The sequence below is a fragment of the Setaria italica genome, chromosome IV (genome assembly GCF_000263155.2).
Source record: "Setaria italica strain Yugu1 chromosome IV, Setaria_italica_v2.0, whole genome shotgun sequence".
Classification (NCBI taxonomy): domain Eukaryota; kingdom Viridiplantae; phylum Streptophyta; class Magnoliopsida; order Poales; family Poaceae; genus Setaria; species Setaria italica.
In genome coordinates, this window is record NC_028453.1 from 20,032,513 (window position 1) to 20,054,317 (window position 21,805).

Below are 21,805 nucleotides of genomic sequence, written 5' to 3' on the forward strand. Positions count from 1 at the left end.
CAGCTCCCTTGAGCTTAAGCGCTCCAAAACCGGTTCTTAGTCCCAACCCCGGAGAGCCCAACCAAAACTGCCGGTTCTTTCTAAGTCCAGAGGCAGTGTTCCTTTCAATCTTGAAGCTATGGAACAACCGAGACTGACTGGTGGACCCACAATCTTTCTCACCGGATCTCCCGAGGCAGACGCGTCGAGCAGCATGCGCCCGCTTTAGAGCTTCCCCGCCGCGTGGCTTGATCTCTCCGACGCCCGCCGCTTTGCCCAGTCACCGGCCGTGACAGGATGGATCCACGCGCCCTCCTCCCCAATCACAGCGGAAGCCCCTCTGCAAGCCTTTCTGCCTCGCCTCGTCTCGCTCGCGCCCTCGCCGGCCGCGCCAAGGTGCCCCGTCGCCGCCGTGGCAGAGTTTTGCCGCTGCTGCGTCAGACCACCTCGCGACTCACGCCCATCATCTCGCTGGATCCCCGGCTGCAAGGCCCGAATCCTTTCGGTTTTTCCGCCGCCTCTCCACAGTCGCGCCGCCCACGAGCTCACTCCACGACGATACCACCCTCGCCAACCCCGACTCCGGCCGTGATAGCTCGTTTTCTTGCCCCACCAGTGACGTGCTCCGGCAATGCTGCTGTTTCGCGCTCACCTGCGCCGCCGGTCGCCCTATCACTTCGCCTGTAGCAACCTCGCTTGTAGCGCCTTTCTCCCTGTCACACCAGTCAAATCCACCGCTTGACGCAACCAGGCTACGCTTGCCTCCGCCAAATCTAAACCCCGGCAAAACCATGCCTGCGCCGCCTTGTCTCCAGTACCCAATGGCCGAAGACTCTATCTCCAAGATCCTGTTCCGCCGCCCATCGCCGCTCAATCAATGCCATGGCAGCGCACTCCATCCTTTTTCTTCCCGGTCTTCGTGCTGCTCGAAATCTCTCTCTTCCGCGCCGCTATAAAAGGGAATGCCAAAGTCCCACTGGAGTTCCTTCGCCATTGCTATTTCACCGCCCCTACTCTGAGCGCACTTGAGCAATCCCGCTGAAACTCCTAAGAAGTTCCCCTCTCCGCTCAAGTCCGCTTCTCCCTAATCCACCCAGCCGTCTGCTCCTCCGTGCTGTGCTAGAGCTTCCTTGTTGCCCACAAAAAGCTCCGCCGCCACAGGAGCACCCTCCAACCTCGCCGCCGCCCAAGCCTTAGTGCTTAAGTCCTTCCGCCCAAGTGTGCTCCTTCCCGACCCTAAGTTTCACCTATAAACCTGAAGGTAAGCTGTCGACCCCTTTCCGGTTCGCCCGACCCCTTTTTCCGCCTCGCCCGACCCTACATGTTTCGCCGACCCTTATCCGCCTCGCCCGAGGACTCGGCTGTATCCTTTTTCCTTGACTCGAGGGTATCTGTGCAAAATATCAGGGACTCCCCGGTGTTAAGTCTGAGGATCCTGGCAAGTTATTCCCTAACATTAAGGGTCAGATCCTAAGTTTATCCCCATTCGACCCTTTTATCCTGTTCTTCCCCAACTAAAGTGAAGTCCCCCACCTTTTTTGTAGCTTTGCTACGAGTGTCTGAGCTTAAACTTGCAAGTGTTGTTGAAATAACCGTCTAAACACTAACTCCTGCATTTGCATTCGTGTAGAGTTACATCTCGCTGACAGTGTCTACAAGCTACACCCGACGCCCGAAGATGGAGCTGTAGCTGAGCTGCCAATCCCAGAAGCCGAAGCAGCACCAGCTGAGGACCAGTTCACCTCCTCTCCGCTTGAAGGCAAGCCCCAGAGCATGAATCCATCTTTCCAAAGTTGTGCATGCCTTCCTGCTCATGATTGTGCATTTACGTATAGGAGTTGTTTGCAACCATAGATGCATGCCATAGTTCCTTTGAAATGTACACTAGTCTGTTGGGTCGAGTAGTTGCAATGCTTAAATAGGAATCGGTAAAAGCCGAGTGATTGCCTGTCACTCGCGAGTTATAGGAGTTGGTTGTTTTCTTCTGTCACAAACTATAAGGACAATGGATGGGTAAGGTTATGGTTAACTCTTTTGATGGTCAGCTGATCGCCCCGTCTGTTTATTAAATCTGTTAAGGCCCGACAGTGGTGCTATTCGTGATCAAGTGTTTGAAAGTACTAATCTCATACCCAGTATGGGATGGGGAAGCCTAGTACCTGATTGAACCTAAATGTGAGCGGTCGCTCCACTGTCCTTGGAACGAAGTTCCCCTGCGGCCGCACGTGGTGGCAAGTATGGTCACAGAACAGCAGAGGCCAGGTCTGTGGAACCTTGCACCAAAGGAAGTGGACCCAACACGGGTTAGGGAATTGATGGGGAAGGCCGACACAGGAAGCGACCCTCGGTGGTGCACGGATATCGTGAGGTTATGTTCACCATGCATGGTTAAAGAACTCGAATTGATTCGTCTGCCTCTCATAGTTTGAGACTGCTTGATCCGAATACTACACTGAGTAATGAAGGAGTCTGATGATGACATGGTTTTGATGATGAGCTTATAAGCATAAAGTTGGATCTATGCTTGCTTAGTGTAAGTTGCCAACATAGACTGGTTAATGAACTTAGAATCTAAGCTAAAACTTGAAAATAAGGACCTAACATAGTGCTTTTGGCAAAACAAACCATCAGGTAAAGAGCCGTGCATGTCTAGAAGTGGTGGAATAGCTTTTTCCCACCGGTCGGTTAAGTCTTGTTGAGCTTAGCAGCTCTGCCTTGTTTGTGGCTTCTCTTTTCAGGTGAAGTTGCAACTTCTGAGCTTGCTGCTGGCACTTGGCCGTCCCAGCTCCCTCCGGGCTGGACGGTCGAGTGGGATCCTTCCTCAGACGGTGGGGAATGGGATCATTGATGTCCTGGCTGGCCTCACCAGGGACATCCGACCCCGACGAGTAGCTTCCGCTTTGTGTTTACCTTATGTTGTTTTCTTCAGAACTTGTAAAACTCTGATTTTAACCAATGTGTAACAACTTGTTAATCAAATTTTGGACCTGTTGTATTCTCTAGAACCACTCATCTTCGTGTGACCTATGCTAACTCGGTCCTGTTAAGTGGTTAAATCGGATGAAATTCGACGGCACATCGAGTTAACTTGATTAAGGCGTGGGTGTCGCATGTCAAGCGACTTAACCGGGCTTTAGTCAAGATAATCCGAGGTGTTCCGCCACACAAGTGTGGTCACAGAATGGCAGAGGCCGGGTCTGTGGAACCTTGCACCAAGGAAAGTGGGCCCGACATGGGTTAGGGAATTGATGGGGACGGCCGACACAGGAAGCGACTCTCGGTGGTGCGCGGATGTCGTGAGGTTAGGTTCACCATGCATGGTTAATGAACTCGAATCGATTCGTCTGCCTCTCACAGTTTGAGACTGCTTGATCGCTATGCTACACTGAGTAAAGAAGGAGTCTGATGATGACATGGTCTTGATGTTGAGGTTATATACATAATGTTGGATCTATGATTGCTTAGTATGAGTTGCCAATGTAGACTGGTTAATGAACTTAGAATCTGAGCTAAAACATTGAAAGTAAGGACTTAACGTAGTTGCTTTTGGCAAACCAAACCCCTCAGCCAAAGAGCCTTGCATGTCTAGAAGTGGTGAAGTAGTTTTTCACCGGTCGGTTAAGTCTTGTTGAGCTTAGAAGCTCAGCCTTGTTTGTGGCATCTCTTTTCAGGTGAAATTGAAACTTTCGAGCTTGCCGCTGGCATTTGGCCACCCCAGCTTCCTCCTGGGTGGACGGTCGAGTGGGATCCTTCCTCGGACAGCGAGGAATGGGATCATTGATGTCATGGCTGGCCTCACCAGGGACATCCGACCCCGACGATTAGCTTTCGCTATATTTTTGTCTTCTATTGTTTCTTTCAAACCTTGTAAAACTCTAATTTCAACCAGTGGGTGATGAATTGTAAACCAATTGTGGATTTGTTGTATTCTCCGGAACCACTCACCTTCGTGTGAGCTATGCTAACTCGGTCCTGTCAAGTGGTTAAATCAGATGAAATCCGACGGCAAATCGAGTTAACTTGATTAAGGCATGAGGATCGCGTGTTAAGCGACTTAACTGTGCTTTAGTTGAGTTAATCCGAGGTGTTCCGCCACAGGTACAGTCCTCCTCAACCTAACACTTCCATATTTCTCCTCATACTTATTATAGACATCAGTAAGTCGAGCTCTAGTGCAAACCGTTGGCACTGTAATCTGTACTGTACCAGTAAGGGTACTGTCGTTGTTAAGATTAGCGGGTCAAGACTTAGACTAGTAAATTTCTTTTATGCGTGTAAGGCTTCAGATGGTGGTGTGAGAGACACGGGTTTTAGACTGGTTCGGGCAAAAGGAACGCCCTACGTCCAGTATCCAGCGCTGCTCGTGTTGCCCACGCGGGGTTCTGTAGTAGGGGTTACAGGAGTGCGAGAGAGGGAACCGGTCCCAGGTCTCTTGGATGTGCACTGATGCTCTAGAAGGGTGTGTGCGTGTGTTCTGTTGGCTTGGAAGTGTTGTGGTGCTTTTAGTTGTCCTTCGAGCCTCTTATTGTCTCCGGCCCCCGATTCCTCTTTTATAGCATGAGGAGGCCACCGGGGTTACAGGTGAGACCAAGTGTGGAGAGCAGTAACAAGATAAACATGGCTAGTAAAAAGAATAACGAGAGGGGGGGTACAAGTCCCCAGGTCGCCGGCGGCCTCGCCGGCCTTCGGCTTCTACCGGCGTGTTAGCCGGAAGGGGGTGGCGGCCGCTGCATCCTATCGGCGGCCTCCTCGGCGACTGTAGCCGTCGGACGCGATGATGGCATTTTGTCGTGACCCCGTGTCCGCTGGGGGAGGCGGCGGATCTTGCCGTCCTGCTGATGGCCTGTGGAGAGCGGACGTCGCATCCCTGCCGCCAGGCGCGCGGGGCACGAGAGCAGGCGAGGCTTCTTCCTGCCCTGGGCGGTGCAGCTCATGAGTGCCTTGTGGCCAATCGGAGAAGGTCGCAGCCACTATAGCAGATACTGTGCGGCCGCGTATGGGTACTTGCGATGGGTTGCGTGGAGGCGCGGAGATCCTTTCTTCTGACAGCTTTGCGGCGCATTTATGGTGGAATCGACAGGGGGACCCAAGAGATCCGCGCCCGAGGCGGATACTTGTCTGGTGGGCCCGGTCCAGCCCGACCCTTTATGCTTGGGGTCGGGCGAAGCGGAGGTCTGCGGCGGGGGGTCGGATGCCCCCGACCCCGGTCCTATGGTCGGGCGAGGCGGAGCTTGATTTCGCGGGGGTCGGGGATGCCTGACCCTAGGACGCCGGGTCGGGCGAGGCGGAGCGTGATCCTTGCTCCCCGTGTTGGGCCGACGCTGGCCTTGTTACCTCAGGTGGGCCTGGGCCTTTACGTTTTGTCGTCTCCATGGGCTTGGGAGGAGTCGTTAATATTTTCCCCCAACAGTAGCCCCCGAGCCTGTGGTGGAGCAGGGACGCTCCTCCAGAGGCTGTTGTCATTGCCAACGGGGGGTCTTCGTTTTTGATCCAGGACGGGAGGTGTTGCTTGGGTGGCTCGACCGAGGGGGTTAATTAGGTGATGCACCCTGTGAGCGACTCGGTGCGGGAGGACTTCTTGTTGTCCCCTTTCGCCCGCGAGCCTTAAGTCGAGACCACCCGCGTGGCTTTAGGTTGCGAGGCCAGCCCCCGAGCCCCTACGCGTTGCAGGGGACCGGTCGGGAGACTAGGTCGACTTTTGTGCGTTTACCCCTCAAGCGTCCGTTCGTTGGGACGGAGGGGACGAGCCGTGCCATGCTATCCTCGTCGGACGAACCGTGGTGCTCATTGAGCTGCTAGCGGGCAAATTCGAGTGGGGCCCCGGTCCCCGTTCGGGGAGGGGTCCGGCTTGGGCCAAGCTGGTGGCGTACCCCAGGTTCTGATCGGCCAGTTCATATAGTTCCCGAATCCGTTCGGTTGGATCCGAGGGCTCGTTGCCTTTCTTCGGGGAAAAACCATGAACTGTAATACCGGTTCGGACTCGAATGTGAGATTGAGATGCCCTGGGCTATCGCGCACTCAGATGATGGTCACTTGCGGAGCCGTCTCTCCTCACCCCTCGCTCGGGGGCGTCCTGGAGCGGTTGTCGAACCCGTGGCGGGCCAACCTTCGAACTCCTGGACCATAATGGGCCGTAGGGGTGTTTTCAGCCCCGTATCCCTTTCTTACCTTTTGGTGGGCCTTGGGTCGGATGTGGATGGAGGCCGCGCCTTGGGCCGGATGCGGAGGAAGCAGCGCCTTGGGCCGGTCGTGGGGGACGTCGTGCGCGCATCCCCGGGAGGTGAAGCGGTGGAGGGCATCGACCCGCGAATCGAGGGAGGAGGGGATGTTTCTGCTGCCGGCCGTGCGCACGGTTTCCGAAAAAGAGGCGGGCGTGGTGGAGCGTACCTGGCGCCGTATTTATGGTGACAAGGGCGTCTGTTCCGCTCCCCCCGCGCTTTTCCTATAAAACGGAAGCCATACCTCGCTGGTTCCGCCCGCCGTCTGCCTTCAAGCTTTTCCACCGCCCTTAACTCTCCCGCACCCGCTTCGTCTTCCTCCGCCCCAGCGCCGCGCCCTTTCTCCTCATCCCCCGTCGAGCCCCTTTCTCTCCGGCGATGGGATCTTGGGCATTTTCCCACTTCGGCCCCTCGCGCGCCGAGGACCTAGTGAGGAGGGGTCTCCTCTGCGAGAGGACGGAGGTGGGCGAATGGGAGCTCCCGGGATGGAGCAGGCGTCGACGCCACCCACCCGCTATGTCGTCTCCTTCGCCCACTTCCACGAGAGAGGCTTCGCGACTCCGCCGAGCCTCTTCTTCCGCGGGCTTCTTCATTACTACGGGCTTGAGCTGCAGCACCTCAACCCCAACGGGATTCAGCATATCGCGGTGTTCATCGCGTTGTGCGAGGGGTTCCTGGGCATCAAGCACAACTTCTCGCTGTGGAAATACTTCTTCACCGTCACCCTGTACCAGAAGGTGGAGAAGAAGGGAAGCCAGCAGCGGTCGCCCCCGGTGCCAATAGGGTGTGCCGGAATCCACCTCCACCATACTCGTGCCAAGGAGTACATGGCGATGAAGACTGCGGCGTCCCACAAGGGGTGGCACCAGCAGTGGTTCTACGTGAAGAACTACTCCGACTCCCCCTTGCCGGCGTTCACCGGCCGCATTATTAAGGCGGCGCCAGAGGTGTGGGCGTATGGCCCAGTTGACAAGGAGAAGAAATAGATCCATGGCCCACTGCCGGCCATTGAGCACCTGAAGGGGCGGGGGTTGACTAGAGCCGGAGTTATCGGGGCGTACCACGCCCGGCGGGGGGTGCCGCTGATGCTTCGGTTCCGCTCGCTGGCCGAGATGGCCCCCGATGCGCCGATCGAGGGCACCGCCCTCGCGACAGGTGCGCTCGCCGCCTCCGAGATCCGGCGACGGATTCGGGAGGCGCTGGAGGACAAGGGCGCCGACTACCCGGTGCCCAGGCACCCTCCGATGCGCCCGGACGAGAACTTCGTCGACCTGGTAAGGAATTTGTGCGCAAACCTTCTTTTTTCGTGTTTCTTGGTTCGCCGCTCTAACGCGGGGCCTTTTTGCATCTGCAGGGCAGCTTGACCCGGGTCGTGGACTCACGCCCGCCGGTGCCGGAGGACGCCGAGCGGCGGCTACAGAATCGTCTCCTTGCTGAGAAACAGAAGCGCCGCAAGGACAAGGAGACGGCGAAGAAGAAGAAGAAGGCCGCCAAGGAGTTCCAACGGCGGCGGCGAGGGCAGGTCGTGTCGGACGACGACGACGACGACGACGTTGAGGAGGAAGAGGAGGAGGAGGAGGAGGAGTTTGTCCTGTCCCCCCGGTCGGGAGCGCTTGTCATTCGGGAGACGCGCTCCCCAATGACTGCGAGGGACGAAGCGGGCGGATCGTCCGCCCGAGGCCTGGTCCCGCAAGGCTCTGGGGCCGTGCCCCAGGGGTCGGCGCCGAGCGCCCCCCAGGGGTCGGCACGGAGTGCTCCCCAGGGGACGGCGCGGAACGCCCCCCAGGGGTCGACACGGGGCGCTCCTTAGGGGTCGTCGGAACCCGCTCCCCGGGGGTCGACGGAGCCCGCTCCCCAGTGGTCGACGGTGCCCGCCCCCACCCCTGTGCCTGCGGCCCAGGAGCAAAGGAGCGGCGACAAGCGGCCGCTGCCGGACGCCCCGGGGTCGACGTCCGGCTCGGAGGCGAGGCGCGCACGCCGTCCTTGCGCCGGGGGAACGTAAGTTGAATTTCCTCGTGAACCTCGTTCCCTTCCATGCATTGTGTTTGTTTCCGCTGATGTCTATTAACTGTTTTGCAGCGCCACCCCCCGAGGCCTCGTCCCGCAGCTGGCGCCCAAGAAGGCGCTGCGGGTGTTGTCCGCCCCTGCGGAGCGCACCGCGGCCCTGCATGCGGTGAGCGGCGGGGTCCCTGGTGAGGTCGCAGGTTCCACCGCAGAGGTGGCCCCCGTGGCGGCGACCGGTGGAGTGGTACCGCCACCGGGCACGGGAGAGGGCGCAGACCCCGCTCCACCTTCGGCTCCTTCTGCTGGCCCCGCGCCGCGGGGTATCGCCCCCAGGGCCCCCCCGGCCGGGGAGGTGATCGACCTCGACGCCGACGAGGCAGAGGGAACAGCGACGGCGGAGACGGGGACAGATGTCCCTGCGGCCGCAATAGGGATGGCGGCGGCGATGGAGGAAGGAGAGTCTGCCCCCGCGGCCACGGCGGGGACAGCGGCAGCGGGGGAGACCGGGACGTCTGCCCTGGCAGCTGCGACAGAGGAGGCGGTGGCGACGGAGGCGGGGACTTCCGCTCGGGGGGCCATGGCGGAGGTGGCACCTGTGGCGGAGGCGGAGCTAGCACCTGCGGCGGAGACGGAGGTGCCTACTCCGGAGGCCCCGACAGGGGCGGAGACGCCTGCCTCGGCGGTCGCGGCGGAGGGAGAGTCGGTCACGGGGACGCCCGCTCCAGTGTCCGCGTCGGAGGCGGCGGTGCCGACTGGCGGGCCCGCGGTGGCCTCGACGGGGGCAGGGGCACGTGTCCCGGGACAGTCGGTGAGCTCGGCGGCTTCCGGGGCGATGGAGCCTGTTTTGACGGCGGCGTCGAGGTCAGCTTCCGCCTCTGCCTCGGCCACTCCCGTTCCCCGGGCGTGGAGGGGGTCCGTCCTGCGTTGGTCGTCCCGTCATGACCCGCAGAGGCCCCTCTTCACGTTGGATGATGCCGCGGAATGGGGCAAGTGGCAGGCGATGCAGAGCGGCCTCGCCAACGCCTGCACGGCTCTGTCCTCGGCGCTAGGGCAGTTGGACGGCGTCATCCTCCCTGGTAGCCAGGTATGGTACCTTCTCCGTTGGTGGCTGTGTCCTCCCCGTTGTTCTACCCCTGATGTCATATTGTTTTGCAGGGTCTCCAGGAATGCAGTCGGGGGAAATCTGATTTTCTTCGGTTGGAGCAGGGGCTCTGGGAGCGCTTCAACTTGGAGAGACAGCGGACCGGGGAGCTGTCGATGCAAGTTGCCGCCGCCCAGCAGGTCATGGACAATCTGCGGAGGCGCGAGCAGACGGCGTAGGAGGATGCGCAGCGGGCGGAGGCCAAGCTCCAAGTCGTCGCCGAGAGGGCCCGCTGCGACCATGAGGAGTTCCAAGCCGCTGTTGAAAAGGCCCGCCATGACGCTGAGGAGCTCGCACGGCTGAAGGGGGTGCATGAAGCCCTTCAGAAGACCATCGAGCGCATCCAGCGCGAGTGGCAGAAGGCCTGGCAGGACCAGGACGCCGAGAAGGTCCGGAAGAAGGAGGCCGAGAAGGTAGTAGCCAACCTTGGGGCGGAGGTCAGTCAGCTCCAAGTGCAAGCGCGGGAGCTTCAGGCCTGTGTGGCCGAGGGGCTCGACCGGGAGCGCTAGCTGAAGGCCCAATCCGCGGGTAAGACTCCTTTCGTTTCTTTCTCTTTGTGGTGTTTGCGGTGGTTTCTGATTTGGAGGGTCTTTCTGGGTGATCCTTGCAGGCGAGCTCGCCCGGCTGAGGGAGGTGCTTGACGTGGAGCGCACTGAGCACGGCACCCTACGGGATGCGGTCCGCGTCCTCTGCGACGACCTCAGCATGGTCCATGGGGAGGGGACAAGCTCGTTGGCGACTCGTGTCCTTGGGACGCACCGCCGGGCCCGCGAGATCGCCCTGGAGGCGCTCCACACCGGCGTGAGGCGAGCCTTTGGGGTCTTCGGCTCCCATTACTCCGGCATCAATTTCGCCGGGATGAGCAGGGGGTACGCCGCCGGCTACTCCGAGGCCGAGCTGGACGAGATCGACGCGTCGGTGCTTGACCCGGCGGAGGCCTTGGCGAAGCTCCTCGAGGATGAAGCCGTCCCGCCCGAAGATCCCTGGACGAGTTAACTGTATCGGGCTGGCGCCCCAGATGTAAATACATTAGTTTCAGACTTGTTTTGTGATTGCCATAGAGGCCTTTTCTATAAATTGTCGTGAAAAAGTTTTCAATCCCCTTTCTTATTTTTTTGGAGTTGTAAAGTTTAGAGCGCTTTGTCGGGTGTGTCAATAAGCATTGATGAGCGAAGGCACCGTAGCCGCTGGGGCGTAGGTTTTTTCGCAGTCCGATCAATCTTGCCTGAACACCGGTCGTGCACTCTCTCCTTTTCATGCCCGAAAGTTCAGAAAGAGGGTCGGCCGGAAAGAGAAAGCATTTTGAGAGGATGTCAAGTGGCTTGGGCCAGAGCCCCTGATAGCCCCCGAGGGATGTGCGACCCTGAGGCAGAGCCAGGGTCGGATATCCCTGAGTTCGAAGCGAAACTTGAATGGATCCAACTTAAAATTCTTTTTTCCGTAAAATTTTTAATTTACAGAAGTGTCTATCTACAAAACTTGGAAACGAAAGCTAAGGGTAGAAGCGTCTTAGCTGTTCTATGTTCCAGGCGGAGCCGCCCCTATGGGGGAGGCCCGCCGGCGCGCGCCCGGCCGCTCGCCGCTATCCTGGCGGTGGAGCCGGGGATGGGGGGACGAGCGGGCCAGACGAGGAGAGGGATCAGCTCGATCCCCTCCCCGGTGGCGAGGAAGTCCAGACTCCCGAAGCGGATCAGGGAGAAGGAGCGAAGCTGGCGTCGTGGTTGGCCATCTGAAGCTGGAGATGTACGCGCAAAGGTCCCCTACCTGGCGCGCCAACTGTCGTTGTCAAGATTAGCGGGTCAAGACTTAGACTAGTAAATTTATTTTATGCACGTAAGGCTTCAGATGGTGGCGTGAGAGACACAGGTTTTAGACTGGTTCGGGCAAAAGGAACACCCTACGTCCAGTATCCAGGGCTGCTCGTGTTGCCCACGCGGGGTTCTGTAGTAGGGGTTACAGGAGTGTGAGAGAGGGAACCGGTCCCAGGTCTCTTGGATGTGCACTGATGCTCTAGAAGGGTGTGTGCGTGTGTTCTGTTGGCTTGGAAGCATTGTGGTGCTTTTAGTTGTCCTTCGAGCCTCTTCTTGTCTCCGGCCCCCGATTCCTCTTTTATAGCATGAGGAGGCCACCGGGGTTACAGGTGAGACCAAGTGTGGAGAGCAGTAAAAAGATAAACATGGCTAGTAAAAAGAATAACGAGAGGGGAGGTACAAGTCCCCAGGTCGCTAGTGTCCACGCCGGCCTTCGGCTTCTACCGGTGCGTTAGCCGGAAGGGGGTGGCGGCCGCTGCATCCTATCGGCGGCCTCCTCGGCAACTGTAGCCGCCGGACACGATGATGGCATTTTGTCGTGACCCTCGTGTCCGCTGGGGGAGGCGGCGGATCTTGCCGTCCTGCTGATGGCCTGTGCAGAGCGGACGTCGCATCCCTACCACCGGGCGCGCGGGGCACGAGAGCAGGCGAGGCTTCTTCCTCCCTAGGAGGTGCAGCTCATGAGTGCCTTGTGGCCAATCGGAGAAGGTCGCAGCCACTATAGCAGATACTGTGCGGCCGCGCATGGGTACTTGCGATGGGTTGCGTGGAGGCGCGGAGATCCTTTCTTCTGACAGCTTTGTGGAGCATTTATGGTGGAATCGACAGGGGGACCCATGAGATCCGCGCCCGAGGCGGATACTTGTCTGGTGGGCCCGGACCAGCTCGACCCTTTATGCTTAGGGTCGGGCGAAGCGGAGGTTTGCGGTGGGGGATCGGATGCCCCCGACCCCGGTCCTGCTGTCGGGCGAGGCGGAGCTTGGTTTCGTGGGGGTCGGGGACGCCTGACCCTAGGACGCCGGGTCGGGCGAGGCGGAGTGTGATCCTTGCTCCCCGTGTTGGGCCGGCGCTAGCCTTGTTACCTCAGGTGGGCCTGGGCCTTTACGTTTTGTCGTCTCCATGGGCTTGGGAGGAGTCGTTAATATTTCCCCCCCAACAGGTACCCAACCTCCTAAGTACTCTATTGGAACCTTTCATTTTAGCTCTAGGGTTCAGGATGAATGCAAAAGAATAAAGCAAAGGTATGTCCCTCCAGTATTTATTATATTTGTCTATCATAGGTTGAACCACATGTCTCATGTGAGTATCATTAGCATAATTCTTTAAGTGCATAGCAATCTTAACAAGATAATGAATCATAAGTGGAGATGTAGGATAGTACACACCAGCATCATAAAACAGTTCAAAAAATCTAAGCACTTTTTCTGCCATAGCCCAATTATCAACAGTCAAAAGCAATTGATCACCTTCAGCCCTAGGATATTGAGCAATGATGAAAGTAGTGAATGGGGACTTATGAGGAAACAAATGCTTAAGCATTAGATATGTAGAATTACACCTAACTTCCATGTCCAGCTAAAACTTTCTAGGCCTAATACCAGTGACAATGCAATATATGCAGCAATTCTCTGGTTAGATGAGTTTAAGAAAGATATTGCAATTCTAAATTTCTCAATCAATGGCTTAAGAGCAGTTAGAGCCTCCTTAACAATCAGATTGATAATATGGCATGCACAACACTGATGCAAGAACAAAGAATTAACTGCATTGTCTAATTCATCCCTATCATCAACCACAACTTCAATACCAAGATATTTAGAAAGAACAAATCTAAGTTTTTGCATGGCTGAAATATTAGATGATGCATTATCCAACGTAATAGCAAACACTTTTTCTGTCAAACCATAATCATCAAGCATAGATGCAACATGATCAGCAATGTTTTGACCATTGTGTGAACAATCAATCAACCTAAGACCAAGCACTCTCTTCTCTAGTTGTCAATCAGAGTTTTATGTAGTGAGCAACAACACTAAGGTAGTCCTCTTTGGCATTACCAGACCAAATATCAGAGGTTAGACACACACAATTAACACCAGCAAAATTTACAATCTCAACAAGCTTAGCCTTGCAATCAGTGAAGTATTTGAGCATGTCTCTAATGGTGGTTTGCCTAGATACTGAAAACATATTTAGGATTATGAGCAGCTCTAATGTATTCTTCAAATGCATCAGATTCACCCAAAGAGATAGGAACATCAAGCCTAGCAAGCAATCTAATCAGTTGAGTGCCAGCAACAATAGGACAGTACTCCCAATTACGAATACTACCATAAGGATTAAAAGAGATTTGTGACTAAGACATGCGACTTTTTTCACGCCTTCTAGGGCATTTATCCCTATGGCAGGTGAGGTGACCAGTGCCACCACTAGAGCGCTCAGAGTATTCCTTAGAGCAATGGATGCATTTAGCTCCATACCTCACCTTCTTACCATCCACTATTTTGAAGAGCTTCTTGAAATCGAGTCACACGGCCGAGGTAGAGGGGCGTGAGCGCTTACCGTTGTTCTCTTCCCCGTCCACTTCTTGGTCATCGATGGGAGCTTGAGCCACACGGCCGAAAAGCTCTGCGGTGTCCTCGCGCAGGTCGTCCTCATCATCATCTCTGGCCAACCCGCACAACCGCCTCTCTTGGTTCGACCTGCCCTCAACCGTCTCGTCGTCGTCGGATCCAGCCATCGTCGCACGCCGACACCCCGATTCCTTAACGGCTGCACACAAACAAGAGTTAGTTAGTACAGATCACGGTTCGGGTTAGGGATTGACTGATTGAGTTAGAGTTACGGTTAGGGTTATGGTTAGGGTTAGGTTCTCCTACCTTGACAGCCGGAGCACCGGGGTCACCGGCGATGTCGACGAAGCACGGATCCAGCGAGATCGACTACGGATCTGGCGAGTTTGACCACGAATCCGGCGAGGACGACGCAGGACTTGGCGAGGCCGACATGGAGATGACGAGTAGGACGACGCGAAGCGATATCAAGAATAGGGGATAGGGTATACATGGTCGTGCAGCGGTGCCCCAAGAGGTCAAGAGGCCACCGGAGGGGGAGAAGAAGAGAGAAGGTCGGGGGATGGAGAGGAAAGTCGCACGTCGGAGTCGTAGAGGAGAGGGAGAGAGCTAGAGTCCAGAGAGGAGAGCGAGCGAAGAGAGAGAGTGGCTGCGCAAATGAGCTAGGGTTAGGGATGGGGGATGGGCACTGCGGCCGCGGCTTATATCCGCTCCCCCTCCAACGGTCAGATTTAACGGTCGGATGGAGCAGGGGAGGGGGATCCAACGTCTCTCAACGTCTGAGTCGTGCCTTATGCGGGCCGGCCTATTAAGCGTGCCGTGCCTGTGCCAGCACTGCGGGCCGAAATGGCGGTCCAGACACGGCACTAAGGCCCGAGCACCACGGGCCGGCCCTACCACGAGCACAGCATCCAATCCGACGGCGGGCAACCCCGCCGGCCGGCGCGGGGGAGCTATAAATGGGCCGGCGCGCGGCCCAGCTCGGCGTGCGCTGCGGCCGGGTCGGATCTGAGACGAGCACCCCCAACTTATTACCATTTCATCCTCATCCACCCCGCCTCCTCCCGTCTCCCCCTCCGCCGGATCTGATCGGATCCGCCCGACCACCCCGCGCCGCCGCCGCAGGTGAGCATCCCCTCCGTCCCCGCCGCTCTCGCCGTCGGTCCGCCGTTCTGCTCTGAGTTCGGTGGGGTTTGCCCGCCGTAGGGTTTTCCTTTTGTTTTGTACTAGTATCTTGTTTTCTCGGGGAGCCAGGGTGGTTCTTGATCCGCCGCGCTGGCAATGGTTTGCCTGGTTGCTTCGTGCCTCGGATGGTAGTCTTGCGCGCGCGCGTCTTGCGCATTTCTAGCCATCAGCGTACAAGATTGGTGCTCCCATAACAGGTTTTGCGTTTTTTTTTTGTTATATGTACCGCGAAATGTTTCCTTTTTCTTTTGCTATAATTCGATAGTTAGAGATGGGGGTTTCTTTCGTACCCGCCTGTTTGGAACGGGTAGTGAATGGTTCTTGTCACTCGTAGAATTCCTTGTGCCTTTCATCCACTAGCCACACATATGGACCATACTCTTGTGCCGGCGGATCAGAAATGCCAAACTTTTTATTGGAGGAATTTAGTTTACTTTGCATGACGAATCTCTCAGCCTGGAGTGTGTGGTCTTGTTATGTGCCAACAAAACAGAAGGTTTTCATGGCCATAAGATACAAAGATGCCCTTTTTGTTGCTTGTTTATTAGACTAATGTTTCCTTTTTATATTTCCTTTTACTACATGAGACAATAGGACAAATTTCGGTAAAGTATTCTGGCCTACTGTGTTTGCTAAGAATCCAGATTGTCCTGTCAGTGTGATGTATAAACATTTCAACAAATAGATTAGTTATTGGTCTTATGTATATGAGCATATCAATCTCTGCTTTGTTGATCACGAATTTGTTTGGTTGCAGTAATTTTTACTTTGCCTGAGCGATTTTTTCTACCATATTGTCTGTAACTAAACATTTGTATTGCCTGCTGCAGATCAGAAAAGATGGCCGCAGTTGACACCTTCCTCTTCACCTCGGAGTCCGTGAACGAGGGACACCCTGACAAATCCGCGGTGGCGTCCGCGGCCGAGGCGGCGACCACGGACGTGGAGCTGCTCAAGCGAGCCTGGCGCAACGAGAAGGCGGTGCCAGAGATCCTCCGCTTCGACTCCCCACTCGTCTCCCGCGTCCGCGAGCAGATCCAGCTCCTCGTACGCCCTTTGCTTCTTCTTCTTCTCGCCGTCCCTCCTCCTCTCCCTCTATTACTTGTCTGGGTCTGATGCGGATTCGCTACTGCGATGCCACCAGGAGGAGACGCTGGATGATTTCGCCGACAGCGGTGTCGACGATCTGGTGGTCTCGCTCTACCAGATGGACCTCGACCGCACGCTCTTCCTCCTGCGCTCCTACCTCCGCCTCCGTCTGCAGAAGGTCAGTCGCATCAAATCCCAATCTGTTCGCTAAAACTGACCAATTGTAATTGTAATTACCGAATTGTTGCCAGTTTGATTACTTGCTGGCTATAGATCGAGAAGTACACGATGCATATCTCCAGGTCTGACGACCTCCTCAGCCGGCTGTCGCTGCAGGAGTGCCGGTTCGCTAAGAGGTATCTTCTGACTGTGCGACTGGCATTTGCCCCAATTATTTTGCATTGGCTTGTGAAACTAGATGATTCTGATGGGAATCAATTTCTTGTGTTTGATCTGTCACTAGTTGCTCTGAGATCATGGAGAAGCATCTCGAACAGTCGGTGCTGTCGAAGCTGCCGTATGGCTATGACTCGGTTACCAGACAGTCCTTATCGAGCACTGAGGATGACATGGGTATGTACCCTTCACTTGATCTGCCAAATTTTGGAGTTCCTTGTCCTGTTGCCGTACTGCTTCTGTCGTTTGCAGCTTCAGTCATTACATATTTTGCATAGGCTGCTGGATGTGAATAGTTGGTAATATAAGTTTCACCATTTTTTTTGAGTTGGGCGGCCTGATAGTTGGTACAAAGTATCTTTGGGAAATCTGGTCATTAGTTGTACTCAAAAGTAGCGTTCCTACATAACAAAATTTAGCTTTCAAGTTAATAGCAGCTCGGGTATAAGAATGCCTCTTGCCCTCATGTGATGGTTCTGATTACCTACCGCATCTTGGGACTTCCATCCCCAAATTATCAATATGTTCCCACCAGGTTGCCATGAAGCATGACAATTTTATTTGATTCTGAATTTTAGACTGCCTTGTCCTTATCAGGTTGAAATTTGCTGTTCTGACAGTATTCTTATTATCCTAATGACCTCATCCATTGATGCGTAACTAATGCTTGAATCTGTAAACTAATGCATAGGGACACGTTTCTATTTGATTTATCACATTTGGATGCATCATAATCTTAATTTCAGTAGCCTAATGGAAAGAAACGAACTGAGAGTTCGTGATACGGTCACAAAATGATAATCTGCAATTGTATAAAGTTACACTCCAGAGAGTGATCAAGGAGAGACCCGACCAGGCACAAATGTCAGTGTATCTTTCTAGCATAATAACTAGGTTCTCATGTCTCCCCAATGCCCAAGGATCCATGTTCAGAATCTTTAAATCTGTAAAGCTGTCGGCCTGTTGCATGATGAAAATTACCAATCCTCTAATGAACTGTTGTGCATTTGGTTAAGAAACACTTTTGAAGAAAGCATTCAGTTAATAATTAACTTTCTTCACGAAAGAGTTAACTAACATGTCTGCAGTCACAAACATCTAACACAGCTTTTGGAGATGATCACTATAGGGCGTAGGCATAGCTAGAACAGAAACCTAGCTTCACGTTTTCTAGAACAAGCCTTTTTTTGCTTCACTTTGAGGCAAAGTTCAAGAGTAAATAAACAATTCTTCCGTATTTCTGAAAAAGTGAATGCTTTTGAATTTTTATTTCTTAAGTTGTGGAATTTAGGAATATCCATGTAATAGACCAACTTCTAATTTGATTTCGATTTGAAATGCCTTGTTTAGTGCCAGAGCCTCAGCTTGACACCTTTGTCTTCTGCAAGACTAAGAGCGACGTTGGAGCCTTCCAGCTAGATGACATGTAAGTGCCCAGGCACACTTCAATTCTTGATTTGCACTGTTGCATGCTTTGCTTACCTGTGATGCTTCGATGCAGTGGAGAGGAGGTTGTGGACTTGGTTGCCAACGACTTGTATGTTCTTCGGTACAAGTCCATCAAGGGCCTGGTCGAGGGTGGCCAAATCGATCTTATCTGATGTCAATCACAAATCAGTACCTGTAAAAGAGCTTTTGGTCCAAGATTCTTCTGAATTCTTGGAACGGATGGAATCAAGGGGGGAATGATATTTGCTCTGTATCGCCACAAAGATAACCTGAATTGGTAAATACCGTCTAAGTGCAGCATGTGGCTTAGGCTCCATATGTAAGACTCACATTGGATTGTATTTTGTAAGTTGTACATGAATGTGATGGTACCAAACTTAGTTTATCTATTTTCGTGGGTTTTCTCTCCATTGTTAATGAAATCAGGATCATGGTCATCGTCATCAGTTCAGTTTTGCTTTATGATCATGTTGCGTTGGCCCAAGATTAATCTATCCGAAAAGGTCACCCTTCCTCATACTTAGTTTTGGTGATACAACTAGTGGCTCATTCAAGTTATCGAAATTTTTTTTTTTTGGCTTGAATAGAAGGTTCATAGTGTTCGTCAGTTCAGATTCTGATCATAATGTTTTTTTTCAAAGAAACTACGGCAACCCATGAACTTAGGGACTGCAATGGACTAATGAACTTAGGGATTGCAATGAGGGACTGCAATGGACTAATGAACTTAGGGATTGCAATGGACTAATTTTTAGTTCGAGTCATATGGGATGTTTGGATACCAATTAGAAGGATCATCCAAGTAACGGTATCTTTGGTGCATGCAATGAACCGAAGAAACCAAGTGATAGTATCTATGGTGCATGCAATGAGGCAAAGAAATCAAGGAAAACGGCACAAGGAAAACGGCACCATCGGATGTTCCAATGGCTCCTAGAAGCGTTGGAGGAAGCGTCGGAGGTTTTGGTATGCTGCGGAAAAAAAATTATACAATCAGCTTTTGCTTAAATACCATGTTTGAAGGTCGCTAGAACTTGTCATTTGAGACAAGCAGAATATTTTTTTGTGTTATTAATTATCCTTGTTTGAAGGTCATCTTTTCTTGACAAGAAGGTAATGGTATTTAAACGGTTAATATTGTTCGAGAGCTTATGAACATGACTTAGTAAATGCGGTTGTACAGTCGGTTCTTCTTATATAGTAGAAAATGCTTAGGAAGGGAGATTGAAATACTAAGTTGTTTGATCAGAGGGCTTCTTGGAGATCAAGGAAAAACAAGATTAGAAAACTCAGATGGGAGGATGCATTTCATGTTGAGACGAAAACAGGTATCGAAAACATAGCTCAGCAATATTTTAAGAACATTTTCAATATAGATCATTATGTACGCCCGAAGGCGGTAGTGCATTTGTTTGAAAGGTGCATTACTGATAATTTGAATGACAAGCTATGTAGACCTTTCTACTGTTGATGAGATTGGGGACACACTCTTCCAAATTAGCATCCTGAAAGGCTCTGGATAAGATGTTTTTCGATCTGTTTCTTTCATAGAAATTTGGAGTACATGTAGGATGACATGATTGGGGCAGTCAAATTGTTCTTTGTAGAAGGTTGTACTCCGGAAGGAGTGCAAGGATCAAGATGCCAAAAAGAAAGGATTGAATTAGGCATCTATAATTTTTTATCGTAGAGATGTAATCCTACCGCTTAACCAAATTCACCCATGTGCCTAGCAAGAAAGTGTATCTAGACTAACACAGAGAAGTTTTGTAACCTTATTCCAACCTTACACTGGCACAATTTTTGTAGAAATGTTATTTTGCCTAAAGTAAAGAGAAGGAAAGGAACCTGATTTTTTTTCTCTGGGTATCAAAGAGTCACCACCCCTTCCTTTGTTCTCTTTACAGCACCCGCACAAGGCTATCACTCCACCTTGACCCATGTGAAGGTCGAGTAATTTTTAGTAGTAATCCATTCTCCAACTCTGAGCTAATGGGTTCCATATCAAGCACAAGCTTTTAGGGGCTTCCATAGGTTTTCTCCTTCAGAGCAACTCAAAAACTCCCTTAAAATTGTCCCAAACCTTATTTAGAGAAAAACAAAAAAAATTTACCTCCAACAGTTCCCCATCCTTCCCGTAAAAATACGCGGACGTCAAAAACACCTCTGTTGCCCCGCATATATGCGGGAGTCCGGTCCTTCCCCAATCGCCCCCGATTCCAGCGCACTGAACAAAAATCCTTATGTTCACGCGGAAGAGCAGAGCCAGCTTGGAGATGAAGGCCACCTCGTGGTTGCTGGCGCTCCGCGCTGCCGCCACCATGGCGGAGGAGGACGACATGGCGCCGGGGTTGTGCCGCTCCACGCGCTTGATGGCGACCTCGACGGTGTGTGTCATGGACCGGCTGGGGAAACGACACCCATTGTCGTGGTCGGAACTCATCCTGCGCCTGCTGCCGTCATGCCACATCGACAGCCTCCACTTTAGGAGCGTCTGCCGCCAATGGCACCTCGCCGAGCGGCGGCAGCGGCCCCACCTACCTCCGGCGCGGCCCCTTGCCTGCCTGAATGACCGCACCTTCATAAGCCTTGCCGGCGGTGAGCTTTTTCGCTTCCGTTCGGATCACGTGGATGTACTTTGCCGCCGGTTTCCCACTTGCCGTGGCTCCTTCAGCGGCTGCAGTACGGCGAGCTTTCCAAGTGCTTCCTAATCAATCCTGTCTCCGGTTGGCTTGACGATGGCACAAAAATCAGCAGATTCCCCATGCGCTTGATGGCGACCTCACGGCCGTCAGCGAGGGATGCGCTTGATGGCGACCTCGACGAGCTGGGGGTAGGCGCCAGCGTCCTCATGGGCAGAGGAGAGTAGCTGCAGGGGTAGCAAACGGCAGCAACGCCTGCGCTGCCACATAGGGGCTCGGAGCCCGACCAGACGCCGCAAAGGCACGACGCTGGAGATCGCGAGGGGGAGGTGCGTGCGTGAGGGGTAGGTGACCAGCTAGGCCCAATTACGATGATGTGGCATGTTTTGAAATATTGGGAGCTAGTTATTAGCGATCTGCTGTGGGTTGATATGTTTTTGTGGGAAAATATTTTTGGAAGACTCCCTAATGCATAATTTTAGGGAAGAATTTTTTGGATACTCTTGAAGTTGCTCTAAAAGCGCAACAAGAATAACACCATCGAGCTATCCAAGTTGTAGGGACCGCGACCATGACACCTTAATAGGGGAGGGTAAATTAGGTTTCTAAAAACCAAGGCTCCAAGCACATATAAAAATATATTCCAATTCTATTCAGGTCTGCACTGGGTTTTTCTACGTGTTGCTATCCCTAGTGCATAAAAGTTTTGCACCCTATGTTTCTATCCTACAAGCTCACACATAACAATACTAGGAAACATAAATATAGAAATAAAAGTGTAATATGTAATGTGCAAGGTAAATGGGATAGAAAATATAAACTCTCAGCACGATGAATTTTTACCAAGGTATCCGAAAGCTCACGCTTTTTGTAATCCTCATTCGAGCCCTTCATGACAGAATGCCCACACAAGGGCCAATCACCTGGTCAAAAAACTCCATGGATGGCCACGAGACTTCCCCACGTGACAATACTAAAAGGTTTTGTCACTAATGCCATAGTTTTTTTTTGCAACAGACGATTTTTGTAGGGTTTATTACGACAATAGTCCTTATTTGTTGTAATAGGGTGCCATGTTGCCATCATTTTTATAGCGTTGTGATTACAATTTTAGTGGTTGTAATAGGTACTCTATATCACAACGAATATATGTTGGTTATAATTGCGGCGACGTTATTGCCACACTATTTTATAGTGGTGGCAATAATTGTCCATATTACAACGATTATAACACGTTGTGATAAGTACTATCGTGCGGCAAAAGAGTCTTAAATATAACAACGAACACAGTGTTGTTGCAAAAGAAATCTTGGTTATT

General features: G+C 53.0%; 1 protein-coding gene across 1 annotated transcript; it reads left to right on the forward strand.

Moving 5' to 3' along the window:
• The first annotated feature begins 14,700 nt into the window (after nucleotides 1–14,700).
• LOC101779197 (DNA replication complex GINS protein SLD5) lies at nucleotides 14,701–18,291 on the forward strand. The gene is made up of 7 exons (XM_004965349.4): nucleotides 14,701–14,851; nucleotides 15,742–15,958; nucleotides 16,056–16,178; nucleotides 16,274–16,356; nucleotides 16,464–16,573; nucleotides 17,747–17,822; nucleotides 17,898–18,291. Exons 2-7 carry the CDS (start codon nucleotides 15,752–15,754, stop codon nucleotides 17,995–17,997), a joined length of 699 nt encoding a protein of 232 aa, XP_004965406.1. The 5' UTR covers nucleotides 14,701–14,851; nucleotides 15,742–15,751; the 3' UTR covers nucleotides 17,998–18,291.
• Nucleotides 18,292–21,805: the final 3,514 nt, after the last annotated feature.